This window comes from Vanessa cardui, chromosome 3 (genome assembly GCF_905220365.1).
Source record: "Vanessa cardui chromosome 3, ilVanCard2.1, whole genome shotgun sequence".
NCBI lineage: Eukaryota > Metazoa > Arthropoda > Insecta > Lepidoptera > Nymphalidae > Vanessa > Vanessa cardui.
This window is the reverse complement of record NC_061125.1, coordinates 5,136,239-5,160,252: the sequence shown is the minus strand read 5'-3', so window position 1 is coordinate 5,160,252 and position 24,014 is coordinate 5,136,239. Positions and strand designations below refer to the sequence as shown.

Genomic DNA, 24,014 nt, shown 5'->3' with positions numbered 1-24,014 from the left:
TGGTATGAATAAATAAGTTAGCAGTATACGCTATCATAACTTAGTAAATCATCCAATTCTCATCAGAATACATATTAGCCCAAATAAGTTTGTTCTGTGTAATTTAACGACTACGAAACTCCACACATCTGAGGTCTCTGTAGGCTGACATAAACTGGCTCAAATTATTCATACACTATTTTTGCTACAGCTTTCGTCATTTTAGTCCCCTTTAAAGCACAAAATAAAACCTACATGTAGGTTTTTACAGGTATTTTAATTTCCAAAATGCATTTAGAAAATAACGGTTGGATAACTTTCAAAGCAATAATCTCATTCAAATAAAATTGTCTCAGAATATTTTGCTTAGGTTTAAAAAAAACAATATAACCACTGTACGCAAGATATATGCTCATAACGAATACATGCACTGAAAACGTTCCATCTAGCGTTTATCAGATATTGTCATCTGATAAATTCTAGATGGAAATTTTATCAGATGTATATCCATATGCAAGAAAACAAATAAAATACCACAGTACAGATATATTATGCTTTAAAATAATATATCTGTACTGTGGTACAACGTATTAAAATAATGAAAATATTAGTAATTTATTTTAACTATTGGATAAATCAAAATTATATTAAAAATCAGAGTATTTAATAATTTTCTGATTTTTAAATAATTTATGTATTTTAAAAATGATTCTTTCACATTGATATATTTTTACATAGAGTAGGGTCAAACGATAAAAGACAATTAATAATAATTTATTGATGTCAGGTATAGTGCCTACATAATATCGGGGGTCATGTTCGGTCAAATGGTGGCGCGACGGGCGAGGATCAATATTCTCTCCACCCCTGTCTACCCTTAGTGTTTCTAGAATGCATTTCAAGCTTACCTCTCACTGACTCTGTCTAGCCTAATTTTGGTATTTATACGTAGATAAGACTCTGTTGTATATATATTATGAAGCAACAGTTTGCTCTATCTACTACCAACTGTCCGTACCTTATATTTATACCTTTTGATTAAGGTTATTTTTTAAATTACTATAAACGTAGCATTCTGTGTTAGCCTTACAGTTGGGCAAATGCCATTTCACCTGCTTAGGAGTAAGTTTGGAATTAATTCCATTACATGTATTATAAACAGAAAATTGGAAACAAAAAGCAAAAAATATTAAAGCTTGATCGATTGATACCTGATTTATATCTGAGCAAGATAAAGAAATCATCTAATTAGTGTTTTGTCCGCGTAGAAGTTCAACGGTGTGAAGAACGCCTGTTGGAAGGGTCAATCTCGGTCGTTACTGTGATTGTCGCGTCTATATCTTTAACGATTAATCTTTTTCTTAATTATTTACCTTTTTTAATATTCTTCATTCAAACGTGGAATGCAAACATTTCAAAATCTATAGTTTTTAAGTCAACATTATCACCTCTTTACCACTCCCGATATGTCATTGTTAGCAGTGGGAGTTCTCTGAATTGTATGTTTTACTGATAATTTGGTAGTGTTATTTAAATAAAGATATATTTTGTAAAGATATATTTTAATATTTAATAGAATGTTTTTATAAACGAATGCTAAAAAAATACGGACCTTATTCTATTTTTGTTTATTAGAAAAATATTGATATGGACTCAAGAGAAAACAATTGAAAAATAACCATCCATCAATATGTAGACTTTTTTCTTCGATCTTTCATCGTATTCCTTTTATACGCCTGTCTTGCTAATAAGGCTTATATTATGTTTATCCTCTGGAGAACAGAGAAGTGATTACCTGTCAAAATATGTAATTTTTAATATAGGTTCTATCTACAAAACTATCTAGCCTAGATATCCGTTACCTACGTCTACCTGAAATAGCAATTTTTTAGCGTGTACGTTGACTAAATTAATACCATTTATGTATAAGCAAAATTATGGGAATGATTTATAAAACAGCAGTATAAAAATAAAAAAAAATACATTTTAGTACATACAGTACAGACCACAAATTCTCTTAAAATTAAAAGGCTCAAAGTGTTTTTGTTTATTCTGTTTGTTATCGGTTAAAGAGCCCGAAATGAAAATACATATGTCATTTACAATAAGTAATTATGTATATAAACTTCATATTATTATCCTATAAAATAAAATCACAAATAGTTACATAAAATTCATTTAACTATATAATATATTGAAAATTTTCTTAATCATAACATACTGCAAATCATACCCGTGATGAAAAAATACTACATAAATAATTATGCTTTTAGTACGAACTCCCAATGCACTCAGTATGCAATTTTATGAAGCTAAACAGTTTTATTAAGAGCACTCTATGGAATAAACTTTTACATTATTCAAGGCCAAGGACGCTCCAGGTCGTAGTAAACGACAGTTATATATGGCACGAACTGAAATACATATCTCCCTCGATAGCTATTTGTATCCATTGGAATTAATAATTCAGTAATGCTTTTTATCGACGAATGAACTTCAATACGAGCGTGAATTATCTTGTTGATTTTAATTTTCCTCATTTTCACTTACAAAAAAATATGAATATATCTACAACATTGTATATCTACATATATAATTATATAATATCTACAACATTGCCCATTGGCTTAGTCAAAATTTATCTTCAAAATTCTGAAAAATAAGGAATAGATGCTAATATAATACATTAATATTCTTAATGATTATGGATGAAAATTAAATTAAACTTATCAATAATTCAGATTGAATATATTGTTATTTTTAATAGTATAGTAGACCGGATTACTTGGGGGGCTGTGCGCGCCCCTGCCCCCACCTGTCTTAACGCCCATGCCATTTCCGTTTCCATTTCAGTTTCGATAGTATAATATATATATATATATTTATATATATATATATTTATATATATATATATATATATATATATATATATATATATATATATATATATATATTTATAAATTTTTCTAGATCTAATTTTTTCAAATAATATATAGATTTAAACTTAACGTGATAACCCCGAAATATTGGACATTTTATTTTCACAATGGTATTTCACAATATAGGTATATACATATACTTAAATTTTAAAGTGTAATATGAAAGTAGTAAGTCGTACTTACAATAATATGAAAAGTTTTTCTATAATGCTTACATACAGCAATTGACTTCGACTTTGGTAGTAGTTGGTGTATAGTTAGTCGTCATCATGTTGGGTTTGGTGGTTACTAAATGTACAAGATAATTACTAGCAAAGTATACATACATATATTTGTGCAATATCTTACAATTTAACTGAAAGAACTATTAAACATTATCATATGACGATACAGTAGGCTTGAACGGTATAAAAGTGTTAATAGCCATTAAAATGGAATATGTTATCATAAAAGCTATATAAATAATGATCGGGGCTTGCCTCGAACATCATTTTATAAAAATTAAATATAATTACGGTCAATCATAATTACGCTCGATGCCATTACACACAATACTTTATCTTTATAGCAGTAATAGGTTTTTGTGGACCGTCAATGTAGCTATTATAACATAAACTTATGTCAGTGAGCCGTGATGACACAGTGGTGAGTGGATAGACGACGTGAATCTTAACGATAATTCCGAGTTCCAATCCGGGGCACACCGCTATATTTTAATGTCCTTAATTTTGTGTTTACAATTCACCTCGTGCTCGGCGGTGAAGGTGCCGAAATCATTGTGGGAAAATATGGCGGTTGAAAATTTACTACGTGTACCCTTAAATTAGAATTCTGCGTGGTGAGGTGCTCCAAACCGCGTCCTTAAGAAAGAGAGACATTAGCCCAACAGTGATACATTTACATTCTGGTACTTTATATAATTACTAATTATTTATTTATTACATTACCTATCGATCCCGACCGAGATATTTTTTAATCAATGTTGTGTATAAGCACTCGCCAATTGATCGGTTCACTCGTACTTTGCTAATGCATTGTACAACACGACCAGTGTATTTTTCACGTATTCATTTCCTAAAACTACTGGTTTGTATTTCAAAGTGATAAAAGATACATATGTATATCTTAATAAAACGTTAAACACAATTTATAGTTATAATATAGAGATAAAATTATGAAAGAGCTTTGTTTGCTTGTAGCGCATCTTCATAGGTTTCAATTCTAAATGTTTTTTCCATGTTTTTATTAGGTTTTATTAAGATACTAAATATAAACTAAATAAACGATACAAAGTTTTAAATTTTTTATTTGTCCCAAATTTTTGTAAACATAAAAATGCTTACTAGGAGTACGGCGACATTTTTTGTACACATTTTGGAAGTCACGATTTCGTAGGTCACAAATTTCCCATACCGAGATATTTTTCTATCTGCTTTAGTTTTGACAACGTTCGGTTTAAAAGCGCCTAGACCGACAATTTTCTCTCCGGCTTCGTCAGCGTAGTAAGCTATATCTAAAATAACATGCAATATATCATAAAACCGACTATATGTGGATATAAACATGTATTGTTGCATGTTATTGTGTTTGTTTTAGGATTTTTATTATTACGTAAAATTTTATTAGTACAATATACATACTAAATAATCTCATGAATAATTCAATAAAATAGTGCCGCGTAGTACGAGCGCTGTTCTGAATACTCTCAGGCGGATTCTTGAAGAACCGTCGTGGGGTTGAAAGTACGTGGCTTGATCTCGGTCGCTATATTAGTGTCTCTTGTGGCGATGTCGTGTCAAATTTGCCTAAGTAATGCACCTTTGATGCCAGTGGCCCTTTGGCATTTTCGATTGAATTTGCAATCTTTTATTCCGCAAATAATAAAGTTGTTACAAAACCGAATTTAAAAGAATTTTCCATTAATATAAAATAAATGTATATATATGTAATATAATATAATATAAAATCATCTATTTATCTTTAAATTGTTAGGAAATATAGACTTAATATAGACTTCAAAATTATTTATACATTTAAAAATACTATTTAGTATTTTTAAATATTACCCTGAAATTAATAGAGTGGAAGCATAGTTTCTTGTTGTAAGAGCTTAGTTGTTATGAAGTTGTTTTACACCTGCAAGGAAAATAAACAAGTAACGTAGGTATATTGCAAACAATAAAGTCGGAGGCACTTTAATTATTTGATGTTTTTTGCTATCATCAATTTATTACTAACTAGATATAATTGCAAATGAAGTATACAAAGTTGCATTTCCATATTTCATCTTAATTTTTTTAAGTATATATTTGCTGACTTGCTCTTTAATAAGTTTGATATCTTGTGCCAAAATAATATTGTTATTGATACCAAAAAGTGGTATGGTATGATACAATCCTGTAAAGTGTTCTATTCATATTACATAAAGCTATACTTCCGTATCACAAAGGCTTTTATTAGAAACAAAAGAAGCCAAATAAAAAAAATATTTTTCTTTCCCCTGAGTGAGTACTTTTTAATAAACATGATTTCCCTGAATGGCCGATGTTCCAAGGCAAGCGCAAAACAGGAATGTTTAAGTCGAAATCAACAAACGCAGTCAAACATAATACGAAACTTTTTTCCTCCTTTAAACTTAGGATTTATTTTATTTTTAGATATTTTTTGTAAACAGTTAATCAGTAGCCAATTGCGCAGGAAATAATATAGTGCACTAGTGTGTTTGGAAACATAGATGTTGTATCTATTAACACTAACACACGTTCATAATCCACTAGAATAGCAATTCGACACGATCTGAGAGAGATCAGACGAGGAAACAATGTTATTACGTCCTTTCTAAGGCACGCGACTGCACTAGCAACTGCCTAACTCTAGGCTACTCAGAACTTAATAACAGGAAATTGCAATATCAGTGAATCCAATACAAAAGAATCAAATTCTGGTTCATGGAATCCGCAACCTACTTACCAGAAAGCCAGCTTAGCTACATTATCGGATACTCACGAACATATTCAGCCAAGATAACTATTCCATTTTCATGGTATCTGTTATAAATACTTAGAAATGTAACGAAGCCAAAACATAAACTTTAATTAATTTCGTTTCATGATTTTAAATTTATACAAACCTAATTAGGTCTAATTAATATTGTCATGTGCCTAATGAAGAATCATGGTATGTCATTAATACAGCTAACTTTCACCGCGTCGAAAGATCTAGTTCATGAAATTTCTAGTCTAGTAATTAGTTCGGGGCTTGCTTTAGTACGAAAGAGTAGCTCCATTATCCTTCCATGCAATTAAGCTAATGCATACAACTCCACTATAATCAAAACATTCTGTCACGGGAGTAATTAGTATCGCTATTAATAGTAGAAAAGTATTTTTAAAAACAAGTTTTTATTGAGAGTTGTAGAGTTATTTCGTCTTTTTTGAAAATCCTAATGGATTGGTAATAAATAAGATTTCTGTTTTCCCTTTCAAGTTCAATTTCCGTGTCAGCTGACTTTAAATTTGAAATATACGTTGATAATTATATACTTTTTTCAGTAATGTTCACTAATAACCATTATAAATCAAGGTTGATTCGACCGAATCCGATTGAATCTAACCTAACGAATAATATTGTTTTGCTTCAGTTATTGTTGAAATAGTTTCATTACATTTGTACAAATTTAATGTAGGTACTAGTATCATTTAACGACCTCCGTGGTCGAGTGGTGTGTACACCAGTTTTCATGAGTACGCCACTCTGAGGTTCTGGGTTTGATTTCCAGCCGAGTCAATGTAGATTATCATTAGTTTTCTATGTTGTTTTGGGTCTGGGTGTTTGTGGTACCGTCGTTACTTCTGATTTTCCATAACACAAGTGCTTTACTTACTAGCTACTTACATTGGGATCAGAGTAATGTATGTGATGTTGTCTCATATTTATTTATTTATTTTATTGAAATGATATGCCTATTTTTCATAAAGTTAGAATACTGTAATGAGATTTCTAATATGTCTGTTGACCGAATTATGCAGCTGACTGATGCTTGGTTAAAGACAAATTCCAGGCAAATCACACGGCATTTCACTAATAGCATTATCACTGGAAAATATTACAATTTTAATTAAACGAGCTGCTAACGTTCTAACATTTAGGAAGGTACACGATTACTCAGTTGAAATTAAATTTCATGTAAAAGTTATTATGTAATCTACTTTTCATTTGGAAATTGTATCTCATTGTGAAACTACTATCTTACATATTGAAGTGAATACTTCAAATTCTATTGTTAATATTAATATTATAAAAAATATGTTAATAAATAAAAATTAAGATACCATCAAAATAACAATTGTTTTACATAATATCTGTTAATTTACCGAAAACAAAACAGTTCTCTAAAAAAATTTAGATTCTCTGAGGAACCAGCTTACGCTGCAACGCAGGCAACGCACCTGCACTCTACCTGGTGTTACAGATGTCCATGGGCGGTGGTAATCACTTTCCATCAGGTGAGCCTACTGCAAGTTTGCAGTATATCTCTAGTATTAAAAAAACCAATGTTATTTTAATATGAGGGCTTAATGCCTTTCTATTTAAAATTTATTACATTTCTTAAATGAGTAAGTGATTGTTTCTACTAACTGCTTAGTGTGATTAATATTGTCTGGCAGTATAAAAACGTCGATTACATGTATTTGATCTGAAAGTAAATATTTTGTATATGTGAATATTTTTCCTTTTATTTTATACAATTTACAGTATCAGTAGTTTCAATTAAAAATGTTCATGGAGTAGGTATTTCGAAAGCCAAAGTTTTTCAATATCTCGCCGTAGTTATTAAGAGTTTCATTTGTGTAATGCCAATTGCCTTGACTTTGTTCCAAGTTTCAATTTTTTAAAATATTCTATAAGCTCTGCTGTATTTTTTTATTAGACCATTGATGCAGTATATCTCCTACCAAAACTAGTGGCACTATTATATAATACATAATTAATTGGGAAATTCATTTACGTCTGCTTTACCTTTATCTAATTGTATATTTTCCGCTAGTGCGGCAATCTTTTCAAAGTACGTCTATACTGTTTATCGTATTCGTTAAAATATCGTATTATATATATTATATGTATATCGTGTAGTTCCTTAAAAAAAAAAAAAAATAGTATTTTTTTTAAAGAAATACACTTCGCTTTTAATTGTCGTTAATTTTTTCAAAGTGATAAAATATACAAGTATTATGTTTGTTTTATTGTGAGCGTTTCAAATTCAACAAGCTTCATCAACTAAAGGGTAAAGGTAAAGGGTAAATGAGTTTTCCGCAGATCAATTAAGTTGTTGTACGATTAATTGGAAAAATATTGAGCCTTAATGATAAAGCGGAGAGAATAACGCTGCGTTTTTAATCAGAATTGAAATTTGTATTATTGTCATATTTTATTTTATGTCAAATATCTTTTTATCCAGTAAAAGCGTTTTTTACTGTAAAATCAACTGCTGTTATTTTACAATAAAACCTTCCTATGTCAATAAGTCCGAAATAATAAAATATGGCCTCAGATCAGAAACAACGAAGAAAAATGCAAAAACATGTTAATTATTAAAAAAATATCAACATTTATATTCAACGACGCATGGCTGGGCCGCAATGCGAAAAATAACCGTGTAAATAGTAAATCGACTAGGCCGCAGGAGACTAAAAGCTCAAACGCCAAAGTATAGCAAAAATTTGACTTTTGCCGTGGATTGACAGACTGCATGCAAGTCAATCGTAGAAATAGCCAATTACAGGTGATCTCTTTGTCTGTTCTGATCAACAATTACAACATATTCGAAGAAAGCGACCTACTCGTTTGTTAATTTGCGACTTCAGTCAACTGTTTAAGTTGAGCTACTATGTGAGATGATTTGGTAAGCCACTACCTGCACCGCGAAACCACGTAAATGCCTTTAATATTAAGAAGCACCACTAACTTATAACTTTTTCATAACAGACTGATTTCAATCAAAAAAAAGTCAAGATACAAATATTCATGGAATATATACATGGTTGGTGAGAATGTGTTTAATGTGAAGCGTTGTGAAGGTTTCACGTGCAGACAAAAATGTAAAAGTTGAATAAAATTCATCAAGCTCTTGTTTGATTCATAAAGAATATATTATTTTCTATACAAATATTACAGTTATATTACGTGTTGAATTAGAATCAAAATACAATTTTAACACTCTGTTTTAATTATTTATTGCCATATAACAAAAAGAGACAGATAGTAAGAGAAAATAAGAGGGCAAACATAAGCTATGTTTTGCATAGCCTACAACGAACTTTTCGCTTCAGTGTATATTCTCTATGCTGCTATTCTTGTTTCTATATTTATTTGCACGTGTAAGCAATCAACAGTTTAAATAAACTCTTCGTGTAAAATGCTCTTTATTGAATTAATAAATCTGAGAATCCTATAGTTAGTTACACGAGTTATTTAACGTGTATATTAAGGAACCACGATTAGAATTTTCTTATCAATAAAACATCTACTAACTGCAGCTATTTATTTTGTATATAGATTTTATTGAATATTAAATTGGTCAGTATGTTTGATGTTGCTGGTAAAATGCAATACAATTTTTAAGGCGTTGAATTCAGTTGTATATAAAAAAACAACGGTCATGACTTCAAACAATATACATCCATAAAGGGTTAAAATAATATTTAAAGCTAGCTTACGCCATTCGGAACGTAAGATAGTCAAATAGTATTAACAATTGAAGTCAATTTAAACATTTGCTTTTGACAACAAGTTTTGTCAAGATTTGTTTAAATTTTTTTTAGTACTATGTCGTTTCGGATTGGATACCCACTTAAATTATTCAGTTTGTAATCCCATGTCTATTTTCATGCATAATACAAAAATTAAACATTAATTTTTGAATTAAGCTATAATAATGTCGATTAAATAATTTTCGTGTTCAAAAAATTTATCCCTAAATTACATAAGTATATTTTTTAAACATAGATTCTAACATGAACCTTTTGTGAATGAAGCCGGTATTTATATACCGGATTTTAGGTGTAGTTCTACGAATCATCTTTTTCATCAGCACCATCCATTGTTTTCCATGTCTAGCTAGAACTTTATGGATCATTTACTGAACATAACAGTCCACAGGGCATGGCAGTATCAGACATTAGCGTACTTCAATCAATATTCTGGACAATATCCAATACTATTAATAAGTTATCCTTTAGGAAACATTTAACAACAAGAAAAAGGAACAAATAGTTTAAATGATTATCACACACTTTACACTTGGCATACTATGTACATGCAAATTATATTATTATTATTTAATCGTAAGTGATGTATTTTCAGACATCGCCTAATTGTTTAATATTATCTGGGTAACATATCAATGTTACTCCATCAGGAGTAATTTATTTTCATTAGTTTCACTAATTTTCGGATATATAATATTAATTAGGACAAAAAGTATTTTAATTCAACTAATATCGAGCCAAGAGACTTATCCGCCTACACTGAACTAATATATCATACCGCCCACGTCTTCTTTTCATGTGCTTGTTCGAGTATTTCGTAACAACTCGTAAACTACTGGTCCAAATTGCAAACGACATTTCTTTACGGAAAAAGACTGTGTTATTGTGATTGGTTTGGTATTATGTTTTTTTTTTTAAAAAAAATCGTGAATTAGAAATCTTATAACATATTTTTTATTTCGTGACTTTGTTTGTAATCTATTATATTTTATTTTTTAAAGACGAATTTGGTTATATAGGAGATGAAATACTTTTTCCCTTCAGATTAGCGCAGACCCTAAAGCAGATATTGTTAATTTCATCAAACATTAAAGAGCTTATTCTTAGGAGTTCTTATTTTAATCATAAAACAAAAATAATTACAATATAATATGTTTTTAAATTTAGTTAAAATGTTAATAAAATTCAGCCTCAACGGTGGATTTAATTATACTATGAGTAAAGGTAATGAAATAGCCATAAAAAACTTATATTACAATTGTCAGTTCTTAGTTTATGATTTTTCAAGTTTAATCAGAGACGTCTTAAAAAATGTATTGTACAATTTGTTTCTTTCTCAATATTTGAAAAGTTTTAAATAATTCTTCGTTATCTGAATTATTACAAATTTTGCCGACTTAGGTACCTCCTCAGCCTGTTTGGAAACCCGCTCCTGCTTCTAGCCAGGTGCGGTTTCATATTTATTTATCTGCAAATGAGGAAGAGAAATGGACCAATGTTGAAAAAAAGGACCGCTGGACTAAGTTTTCTGAATTCAGTTTTTTACTGACTTATCACTCAAAATACGACTAACAAATCAAGTAAAAACAATTATATGTATTATTATATTCATTAGATACATAACATACCAATATGTTTCATTTCATGAAATAATAGATTCTCTCTCTTGACTATAATTGATTGTGTACTCTTTTTAGCCTTATTTATTTTGGAAAGGTACGATATTTAAACAACCCGAGCGTTTCAATGTAGAACAAACATTTTGATGTGACACCTCCGTCGGTTGTTCAACCACTCAGTTTCAGGTGAAACAGCAGCTCAAGTTTCATTGTAAGTAGAATGTCATGATAGTTTGACACTAAACTACTTAAAGTTTCAACTTGCACATTTGAAATATTTTGATCAAACCGCTGTCGTAGTTTAGCGGTTATGTTGTGAAATTCCCGCGTATAGCTTACTGCAGTGTGACCTTTCCCGCAAGGTTTTCAGGTCGAGGTTAAAGGTAGCCTATCCGGTCCCAGGTGGCTGCCAGGGGCATTTTATACTGTTGTCAATGTAGGTAATTTGGTCTGCTTTGTGCTTAGCTAATAAGATTCTATGCCTATATTATATATATATGATATTTCTGCATAAATTTAATTTCAGCTTCTAAAATAAGATCGATATTTTACTTATGAGCGAACTCTAAATATGATATGTATAAATGTTAGTGTGTTGTTCTGTCTACGAAAGACAGTTAATCCGTAAACACTAGTTATAATGTTAGCAGAATATGATGTGTCGTTAGGGTGCTCAAATTATCATAACATACAGTAATTATGAATCCAAACAGAGATTTAAATTATATTCTTCCAGTATTTTTTTTTGTGAATGTGTGTACATACTTCAAACGTTTTTTGGCGATTTTATTTTTATTCTACAGACTTTCATATGAATGTAAATTACCCAGTTATTTTACTTATATCTCGGTCACGATAACAACACAGTTTGATGCAATTAATTACTACCTATATTAACTTTTTTTTATTTTTTATTTATTTCAAAAGTTATTTCGTTGAAATAAAAATTGGTCTATTTATTTTCTCTTGGAGATGTCTGAGTTGAATATAAGTGGAAATGAATTTAATATATTTTCAATTAAGTTTTGCTTCAAACATTTCATTTTAATTTGGTATTCCATTTTATCGTTCACTGTCCTTTAAGATCACAAAGTCACGAGCAGACTTCGTAGTCTCGAATATAGAATTACGAAAGTTTGAGTATTTCAAACTTTGAAAATTAATGCTTATCTTTATTTATAATTCTATGTTATCAAATGTATATTTTCAGACATTTGTGTGAATTAATATCGTTAATAGCAATTATGTTTATGAATATGATTATTGATAGATTAAAAACAATATTAATTCTCAATTACTTTTTTATATATTGAACTGTAATTACACAAACATTTGAAAATACGATAAGAGAAATAAGTATAAGATATATTTATTTGTAAATATTTTATTTGCAAAATTAGATTAACAGAGGGTAAACAATACATAAGCAATATGTAGTATCCATTCAAAGTTCGCATTGGCGCCAGTAGAATAATACTGCATTTGGTATTCTCAAGGTCATGCAATATCCTAACTCGCCTGAAACTTTCTAAGTAAGGCAACGTAACAGTCGTGAAACATAATTTACTTAATATACTGCATATTGTCTGCAGTGTGTTATGTCATCGTATATTGTTATTATTATTTGAATTAGAATTTATTAATATGTATAACGTCGTTTTGATAATTTTGAGGCTGGAGATAGAGGTCTACTAGAGGTCGACATTATGCAGATGTATTTGTCAGAGGTTAACATCGACTTTGTTCACCTGAACAAGGTCACTCTCATTACTATGAATAAATTATAATGAAGATGAGCCACACGAGAGTTTCCTTTCCTTTGAATTATATTAAGGTTTGTTAAAAGATTTTTGAGAATAAAACGAATAATTTTATTTGTCCAATTATTTTATTATTAACAAACATGCTTTACAAAAATCTACTTAGGCGAATGTAAATTTATCGTATTCTTTCTCGTAAATGCACTAAAAATGTAGCGAATAAACTTATATTGTTTAGAAATCGTTCACTGTGTTCATTGATAATCACTATATTTAAACGCTTCCGATCAAAGTAATTATTGCTATTTTTATTTATTGAACATTTGAAAACGTTTTACGAAACGTTTGCACGATGTGATACTAAATGCATACTCTATCACGTTCAGCGAAGAGATTTATTACGACATATTGGTTGCTATTTTAACGATTGCGTTGGATTTGTATTTCAAAAGCTAGAATAGATAAATCTACTGAAACACAATAATTTGTCTACCTTAAATTACTAACAAAATTAAACAATATGCATTACTGTAACTTATAAATAATTATTTATATCGTTTTTTAGTTTCTTATAAAATGTATCTAATTAGAAATAAGAATCATATATAGTAGAACTTAGAAATATATAAATAAAATGTACTGTAGATTAACATTTGCAAGTTAAAAGGCAAAATCAATCATTAAAGCGACCATAGCTCACGGGCATGTGACTGACACCTCAAATCTAGTATCCGGCAAGTGAAAAATTGATATTCCTATTTCGTTAAAAGTCGACTGATATTTATAACATGAAAAAATCAAGCCATTTATATTAATACCGTACAAGAACATTATTTAATTAATTTACTGGGTATTACTTTTGGTTGATTGATATTGTTTTCAGAATTCAATTCACCGATAAAAATGAAATTAAAACTGCATTCGTTCCTTTTTCAATGCTTACGTTACCTTGGTTTGTATTCAAGCTTAAAACGTATGATCACGTGTTTTATTCAACAGCTAAGCAAAATTAACATAAAAACAAAAACATGTACATATTTATGTTTAAAAGTTAATACAAAATAATACACAAGCATTGTCGTTGAGTTTATATCTAAGGTAAGTCTCCATTCATAATAATTCAATCATGGGAAATACAACATATTTCTTATGATTCCAGAATACGGGAAACATGTATGAAATATATATATATATATTTATAAAAAAAAAAACCGAATTTACCAATGACGTCACGTAAAACAGATACTGCATACGTGTTCAAGTGTTAGATGCTCGCATAAATGATCAGCAAACTTACTCGACCTTAAAAGCTTACATAATTCATGCAAGCTTCAACGGCGAGCTGGCCTCATTTAGCATAAGGGAAAACTTGTTCAAAATACAATTTTAGTTTAAAATTTATGACATTAATTTAGTCTATCATAGAAATTTTCATAGATGTAGAGTTAAAATAACTATAGTTACACCGTCGTTTCATAAAATTTAGTGTTGTAAGAGCATTCAATTTAAGTTTTAATAAAAGTTGTTTGATGGTAGATAAGATTTTTAATCTGTGTAGAGGCCTTCGTACAGCGAGCGGGGCATATGTTCGGCTAACAAAGACTTGAGCTTCTCGCGTGGGGACACCGGGGTGTAGCGGGCGAGTGGGAAGGTCCGGGTCACACCGTCGCTTAGCGCGCGAGTCACCGCGGTCAGGTCGGCATCCTGTAAATGAAAAATTAATTAAATCATTTTATCAACTAAGTGCCTGGTTGGCGAAAATTATGCTACGATATTTAATATTAGGGAATTGTGTGGCTATATTTATGAATGTGTTGTTGTTATTCTCAAAAAACTTATATTAAAATGTAATTGATCGCCGTTCCAGATTGCATAGCTCTGATGATGGATGTATGGCCCTGTTATGTAACCCGTATGAGCATGGCGAATATTGTGAATACGACACGGGTATGCAATATCGCTTGCAAGTCATGTTTGTACCGATGCATCAAGAGATTTAAAAATCTCCGTTAAACGGAGTGCATACTACAATCGTTTATATTGCTAATGGAGGTTTCTGGCATTTTACGTTCAGACCGAGTTATTGGCTATGTACCGAGATATATATGTGACTTTATTTATATAATAGTATATGAGCTTAAGTCACTATCACAATCACAGCTACAATAATAGTGAGTATGTAATTCTATCAAACAACCAAATAATATATTGAATTAAATATTGCTACATGAAGAAACAAAGGAAGAGGCTGTTCTTTTATGCATTTTATTTACTATATACAATTATAATTTTAAAAAACATCGGTACAGAAATACATAACAACTCTAATAACTTGGGAACATCACGTTTATTGTAAAATAGGTATAATAAAAAGCTGTAGTGTTCATTGGATTGCGCACTCGACTTGATTTTCATTATATTATATAGCTCAGTCTTCTTATATTACTGACAGTAGATAAACATAGAACACAACGAATATAAAACAAATTGACTCGTATTTCTATTCAGTACTTTATTCTTATTACTGTCTGAAACTTTGGAAGGTGTAACTTTAATGGTTTTAATGTAATTCAATGGTTTTAATTATAAAACTTTTCAAAGGCATGTGAATAATGTGACACATAAAGTCCAATGACCCTTACAACGCGACAAAACGAGCTGAGCCTACAGACATGAAAAAAAACTCTTTTCGCTTTTGTTTCATTGTAATCAAAATGTGAGAACAGGAGGCTTTTTAATTTATTTTAGTTTTGTATATATTCACAAAAGGTGACCGGCATGCGCATACTATATTCCATATAATTTGCTCTAGTAACGGTCGAGTGGTTTCAGATTGTAAAGAAAATATTTATTAAGGTTTGTTATTTACGACTATTTTAAACAAAATAAAGGAAAACATAAAACGATTAAAATGAGTTCTGAGTTGTTGAAATGTTGACGCAATGTGTTGTACTTACAGGGCTTTTAGTATATTTCTCTAAGCTGCGGAGTGCTTGTTCGAAATAGTCTTCTCCGTAGGCACCCTTTTGTTCGTCGCTAAGCCTCTTCCACATATCGCGGGCTTGTTCCAGAAGTTTTTCTTCTGAGAGCCACGCGCTGCCCGTTGTATATTCGCCAGCGGCAACGACCACCTGACACGAATTTATTATTTACTTGCATGAAAGGAACAAACACATTGTTTATTCAAAATAATCTGCTATTGGTGACATAACAAAAAAATTGTCGAATTTATTATTTATTTGTTTTTACTTTTATAAAAATTATGTGTACTGACTTATCATAACATCACATCTTGAAAGTTCGATAGACTATTTTTTACATAAATCCTTTTTATCCCTACAGGGGTAAGTCCCTTCAAGATATTTATTTCTTAGATTAGGGATTAGATTACTTTTGTTGTATGGCTTTGATGTATTTTTTATTGATATAATATAATAGTTAAATATTGTTTACAATGTTGTTTACATCTATAAAGATGTATCACCTCGAATGTTACCCATATTAAATATATATTTTGTTTTAAGTGTTTAGTGATAAGTCGATGGTGTAACTTTTTACAATAAATAAATAAATAAAGTCTTCATCACCATTAAATTTTTATTGTATATTTTTACATGATATAATATTGTAAAGTTATAAAATAAATAGCACATTTAAAGATGTGAATAATGTAAGTAAACTTGCTTTTTAACATTTATATAAAGTTGTTAAACAAAGAATCGAAATTTTATAAAATGAAGATTAATCGATGCTGAAAGAGAGTCGATCAGAAAGTTCCGAGCTCTTTGAACAGCGCAGACAAGTCAAGAGAGGGTTTCTCAACAAGTATGTTTCTAAAACTTCGCGAATCGAATTATCCTCGCTAATTGAGTCTCGGAAGTAACAGCGTTGACGCCCTGCGTTTTGGTTTCGGTTTTGCATGAGCAAGTTGGATAGGCACGTACATGATGTAACGAAATTATTTATCAGAACAGGTACTATTAGGTAGTAAAAGCCTATGTCAAGTGTTTTAGTTTTAATTCGGTTGTCATGTTAATAAAGTTCACTCTGTTTCTATTGAATATTTTCATTTAGGTTTAATTAACGTAATGTTCATTTTTTTTCTCTATAGTAAGAATGCAGGTTTTATTTCATTATGTTTAAAAATATATAAAAATTAAGAAATATGACTTTTGTCTGAAGTTTTAAATCCGTAAACAACCCACAGCTCGGCAAAGGCCGCGTATACTCTTTTGTAGAAGTTTTGGAAGTTAGAAGTTTATGCTACTACGCCGCCCCAATGCCTGTGAGTGATGCAGATCATTTTCGAGTAGAATAAATCTGAATTAAATGTCAGATTGTACGCCCGCAGCAGAGCACTACAGTTCCTGATAGTTTTTAACACAATTCTGACGTTTTTACCTAAGTTATCTCACACCCCCATGCGGTGTCATCTCATACATGCTGGTTTTCTCAAGTTGATCACAGGATGAGTTAATTATTTGCCCATTGACTCTGTGGCGTTCGCGTGTGGTTGAAGCCACAATAATCCATTATCGAAAGTGTTTTTCATTTTAAAAAAGTTTTTATTTTAAAGGTGAACATAGGCTTATAGTTATGGTTTAAATAGCTCTGAATATCAAATGCAAAGTTTGAATAATAATGTTGAATTAATTATTCGTTATTTCATTAATTTTGACTGCATCAATTAACTTTGTTTATACGTTGGAAATTGTAGATTCATATATTTATATTTCGTGTTAGCAGCTATGTGTAATTAAGAGCAACCGAATTAATGGTTTTAAAATGGTTATGTCACCCAGTCAACCGCGGCTTTTGATACGGCCTTTTAATGACGTGTTTATAATCAAGATTACTACGACTACGAGCATTAGTTCCTATGTGGTTTGGGTTAACTAGTTTCAGTGAAATTTGAAACCTTAATAACTTTACTATTAAAGGTTAGGTACTATAATTCTAATTTGATTTGTTTTAAGGACGACAATGTATTTGTTTTTGGGTTTAGCTTTAATATTTAGATGTATGATGTAAATGAATCTAGTTTTATTTTATTTCCTTATTAATTGAAATTACCAATTTTACATTGATATTACCGTTATTTTGTGTTGCACAATTTATTACTTGCAACATGATATTCAACGGTTTTTCGGAATTCAAAAGAAGAATTATTTAACACACGCTTGAAATAATTTGTTTTCGAATTTCGTGCACACTGTAATTAAAATAAATATTTAAAAACAACTAGTTCATTCATAAAAGCTTTTGTGTTATATTATTATAAAGTAAGTTACTTTTTTTTAATTAGTGCACGTTATTTTTGATACTAACATTTTTATTTTACACGATTACAAGATCTTATTCTCACCACTTAGTGTGATGTTGCAGGAAATATTAACGGCTTGCTCAGTGCAGTAACTAAGCCTCGTAATTCAGAGATAATAACGCCAGGTCGTGTAACGAAGCTACAGAATCCAATAAATGTTTTCACTTTATAAAATCATATTTTAAACAATATTTTTCTTTATTTAAAATTTATTAATTTATACACGAGTGTACTATAACTGAACAAGTAGCTCTATGATTTAATGTATATGAATGATTTACATTTTAATTATTATACGTTCAACTATATACTCAATTAACTGCTTAAATGTGAAAGTGTGAAATATACAATTTTAATTTTTAAATGACATTATGCTTTATTTATTTATTTTTCATCATTGTTAGCCTAGCCGGTCGTTTCTGACCATCACTGCCCATAGATATATAGATGGGACTGAATTCCATCAATTTGTATCCTTACTAAAGGCCCGCCACAACTAGATCCTTAGGCTGTCAAGAATTAGGACTGCCTCACTCTGGAATACAACAATACTAAATATTGCTGCTTGGCGGTAGACATTATGGGTGGATAGAACCAGACAGGCTTACAACCACACCCATTATCTCATTTTAATGCCATTTCAATTTATTTTCTCTCGGGTATAATACCCGGATATTTTAGTTTGGAACGTATACGTAATTTGAAATATTATAAATGAATCCATAATAAATTCTTAATGGAATGGTAAATGGTAATCTATATCGTATATCATTAATTTATCTTGTATTATTCTTATTCTGAAATTTAATATATATATTTTAATTATGAGCGTCTTACATTGCTAAGTAAATTCAAATAATGCAACCCTACATTCTACTTTAGTCAAAGTTTCGAAAATAACGATATTTTTATTATTTACGGTAATGTTAAAATTCCATATCGTATTTGCATCAAACTGAACTTTGTGAAAGTGTTTTTATTATTTGTAAATTAGTTATCAATTGTGTGGAATCGATGGCTAATTAACCATAAATCCACCCGTTGTACAAGACATAAAATAATTGATTACATTTTTATTTTGAGTATTACTTATTTGTATTTATGTTTTTTTTTTTTTGTGTGTAGTTTTAAGATTTCTATATTTTTGTTTGTGTTGTACATTCAAGTGTATTAATAATTAACAAATTCAGTTAAAGATCTAAGTGAAGTGACTTACGACATCAACGCCGCGCGGTTTCAGTTCTCGACGCAGACAGGCGGCAAGGGCGTCTAGCGCCGCGAGTGAGGCGGCGTGGACACCTCGCACCGGAGCCGCGACGTGGGTCAGGATCGACGAGGCCAATACGACGCGACCTTTCGCCCGTCGCACCAGCGGCAACATCACTTGAACTAGTCGGGCTGGTCCTGCAAATATATGCCCAATTAAGTCGGCTTGGAATATTTCCAATAAGAGTTTACAACTATAACAACAGCCTATAAATTTCCTACTGCTGGGCGAAGGCCTCTCTTTAAGTAGAAGGTGTGGAAAATATATTCCACCACGCTGTTCCAATATGGGTTGATGGGATACAGATGTGGCACATTTTCTATCAAATTAGACATATTCAGGTTTCCTCACGATGTTTTCCTTAACCGCCTAGCACGAGATATTCAGTGGTGCGTGCCGGGGTTTGAACCCGCAATCATCGGTTAAGATGCACGCGGTCTGACCACCGGGCCATCTCGGTTCTTCTAATTATTGTTTATCTTAAACTTATTAATTATTAAAATGTAAGTAATAATAAAGAAAATCATTCCTATTAATGTAAGTATTTATATTATATTAACACATATCCTACGTAAATTGTTGATAAACAATAAACATTACTTTGAGAGGTAAAATAATAGAAAAAATAAACATAGTCTAAGCACGTTTCAAAGGGAAATATGTACACAGAGACGCCCAAACATGGTGAATATCTAAATAAAACTATGTTATAATCTAAATTAAATTTTAATAAATTGTATTCGCCGATACCCTACCCTTCTCATAATTTTACTGTGAATTTATTATACAATTTGTCTAATTTTGAAAGGAGATAAAATTAAACTTTCTCACGGGACCTTGAAATGTAATTAAGAATTTATAATATACATTGAAGAGAAATTAAATTAAGATATATACTAAAAATAAAGCCAAACGGTTGGCATCGTCGTTTTTTTTACTCACAAACTATTAAAAGAATTCTCTTATAACTTTGTGTCATATTATGCGCAATTTAACTTGATAGGCTAGACGAGGTATTTTTTTATTATATAGTTAGATAGGCGGGTAAATGAGGCCCCAGTTGCGACTCAGTCAGCAAGATATATAAACCGTTCCTCATATTGCCAATGCGCCGCCAACCGTACAAAGTATGATGTTGTACCTGAAGATACACGATCTCACTCACTCTTCAAACACGCACACAACAATGCTACGTTTTTCTGTTTAGCTGTATATATGTATGATGCACAAAGCCCTACCACCAAGTTCTAATAACATGTAGTTATTTAGTATAATACATTCGGATCTCTAGCAAAAACTTTTTTTCCTAAAATTTATATTCACACTCTTTACTAACTTCTGATTTAAACGTATAAAGTTTCCATTTAAGTTTAAGGGTTTTTGGCATTTTATTCGGCCACGCTGATACGCTGTGGATGGCACTTTCGATGTTGTAATTTTTGTTATATATTTCGACTATAAACTTTTGCAGTTACAGATATATGTGATTAAAATGATCATATAAAATAATTAAGTCATCTCGAACGATTTAGATTATATAATTTCTGGATCCAAATTTACTTATAATTCCATAATGAATGAAGTCGCGGGCGCAAAGCTTATTGTAACAATGTTCATAAAATACCAAACTTTAATTAGAGCCGGTATCATGTTTGTTTGGACATAGTTGGTTCGATACGGATAGTTTTAAATTGATTTTGTTCGAAAATATCGCTGTATGCTTTATCACTAAATAAAAAGGAACAAATGATTTTGTTTTTTAATATACAGACCGGGATTCTTAGTATACATTTTTAAATCATATTAAATTTGGGCGGGTAGACACGAAAACATAAACACGCAAATTTTAGAGCTCTGTATTTTTTAAATATTTAAATTATTAATTTTCGTATATGTTATAATTTAAGTGTACCTGTGTATAAGTTGGCGGTCACTGAACTTTTTTACAAATCATCACCTTTTTAACTTAATCACTTCACATAAATATGGACACTTCAGCTGAGCAGCTTTTAAAAAGCATGGAAGAGCTTTCAAAATTATTTAACTCCAGGATGGGAGAGTTTGAGAAAAATTTGCCGCAACCCACTTCTGCTTCCAATCCAACAGTGAAAGCCATAGCTGGAGAGTTCCAAACTTTTAAGACCTTTGTTTGGAAATCATTAGGCATTCTCAAATCCCAGATTGAACTTCTTATCCTTGGCTTCGATCGCTTGGAGACACAGTCTAGAAGAAAGGTCTTACTTCTTCATGGCATTATGGAGAGTGTGGATGAGGATGTGGTAAAGAAGACGATGACTGTGTTCACAGAGCAGATGAAACTGACTAATGTTAAACCTGAGTCACTTGAATCTTGCCACAGGTTAGGTGCCAAAAAGAACTCGGCTCGGCCTGTTTTAGTGCGCTTCACAACTGTGCAACTTCGCTCAAATGTCTGGAGAGCTAAAACATCGTTGAAAGGTTCATCAATTAAAGTAACGGAATTCTTAACAAAGTCCCGACAGGAAGTTTTTGTTGCCGCTCGAAATCATTTTGGGATTCGAAGATGTTGGTCTGCAGATGGCATCATAATTATTGTTCTGCCGGACAAATCCCGTGTTAAGGTCGTGTCTCAAGATGAACTGAAGCAGCTGATAGCTAAGTATCCTAAAAACACGACAGCTCCATAGTGTTAAAACATATTTATTAATTTCTTAAGTTTGTTATTGTTACCATAATTATTTTTGTCATGTTTTAGCATTCTAAATATTTTATATTGTAATTGAGGGTACACTGAAGTCTCTTTGTTCACTTCATTTATCTTAATTTCAAACAGTTAAACGTTATCTTTTTAAATTTCACAAACTTTTTAGTATATTAAGGTATTTTCAATAAAAATAACATTCATAAGATTGACGACAATATTTGATGATGTCACTGTCAACTGTCTATTTCACATTGTCTACTGTCTGTGAGCATTGCGTTTGGTTATTGCATTTACCGCTTTTTAATTTTTGATTTAACTTTTATTTTAACTCAGCATGTTATTATTATTTTTTACCTCTTATCATTTTTTCCGTATTTTTTTTTAATGTATAAAAATATAATTTTTTTTTTTTTTTATTAACTTTAATAAAATTCATACCTATGTTTGTCCTGCAGTCAACTTATACATAGGAATAGTGTTGTTATTGGCAAATAGTTATTTAGTTTTTTGTATTTCTAGTCTATACCATAATTATAAGTTATTTATACTGTTTTTTTATAGTGTTATATACATATTTATATATATTTATTTATTTTATATCTATTTATTTCTACTTTGATGAACTTTGAAGATGATTATTTTTCTTGTACGTCAGATGATTATGAAAGTGCCTTAAGCAGTAACAATGACTCACTATCTGATACTGAACTTCTGGAGGCAAAACTCCAGAAAGTATTCCTCCCAAATAAGAACCTCCTTTCACTGGTGCATATCAACGCGCAGAGTCTACCAGCTCATCATTCTGATCTTCTCACATCCTTTGACACTAGTGTAGTCGATTGCATTCTGGTTTCTGAAACATGGCTAAAACCCTCCCTACCGTCTATTTCTTGCTCTCTACCCGGCTACCAACTGTTTCGCCACGACCGCGTTGGGCGTGGTGGAGGTGGAGTGGGTATTTATTTGCGCGGAGATATTCCGGCCAATATTACTCTCTGCTCCCCTCCACATTCTGTAGACTCTATAGAATATCTTTTTTTAAGTATTGAGATACATCATAAAAAAATTCTACTTGGTGTTCTTTACAACCCTAGTGACAAAATTAACTATTTTAATGACCTTGAAAACATTTTAGCAAATCTTTTACCGAACTTTGATCACGTAATATGCATGGGCGATCTAAACACGTGTATATTAAAGGGCGATTCACGAGCACAGAAACTGAATGCATTGCTGTCTTCTTTTAATTTACATTTACTTTCAATGTCTTCGCCCACTCATTACTTTCCTGACTGTAAGCCTTCATTGATTGATTTGATGTTTGTCTCTAACCCTCATTTTGTTATTTCTCACGGTCAAATGTCTGCTCCCTTTTCCTATCATGACTTAATTTTTCTTACTTATAAAGTGCGCCCTCCTAAGGTTAGAGGCAAAGTATCTATTCAGCGCGATTTCAAGCATATTAACCTTGAACGTTTGAAAGAGGACGTAAGAAATATCGACTGGTCGTCACTACTATCCTCGAATAACATTGATGCCATGGTCAACGATCTAACTACTGAACTGATTCGTATATATGACATCCATGCTCCTGCACGACCAGTGCGGATGAAGCATGCACCAGCTCCCTGGTTAACACCAGTAATCAGAAACACCATGGCAAAACGCGATAAAGCG

At 31.0% G+C, this 24,014-nt stretch overlaps 1 protein-coding gene across 1 annotated transcript in view; it reads right to left on the bottom strand.

The window, feature by feature from the left end:
• Positions 1-13,173: 13,173 nt before the first annotated feature.
• LOC124543615 (D-beta-hydroxybutyrate dehydrogenase, mitochondrial) overlaps positions 13,174-24,014 on the bottom strand; it is a 42,554-nt gene continuing 31,713 nt past the window's right edge. Inside the window, exons 6-8 of the mRNA XM_047121864.1 lie at positions 19,604-19,791; positions 16,022-16,195; positions 13,174-14,768 (exon numbers count right to left, since the gene is read on the bottom strand). Of these exons, the coding sequence (XP_046977820.1) occupies positions 14,610-14,768; positions 16,022-16,195; positions 19,604-19,791 (521 nt within the window). The 3' untranslated portion in view covers positions 13,174-14,609. The remainder of the gene's footprint in view (positions 14,769-16,021; positions 16,196-19,603; positions 19,792-24,014) is intronic.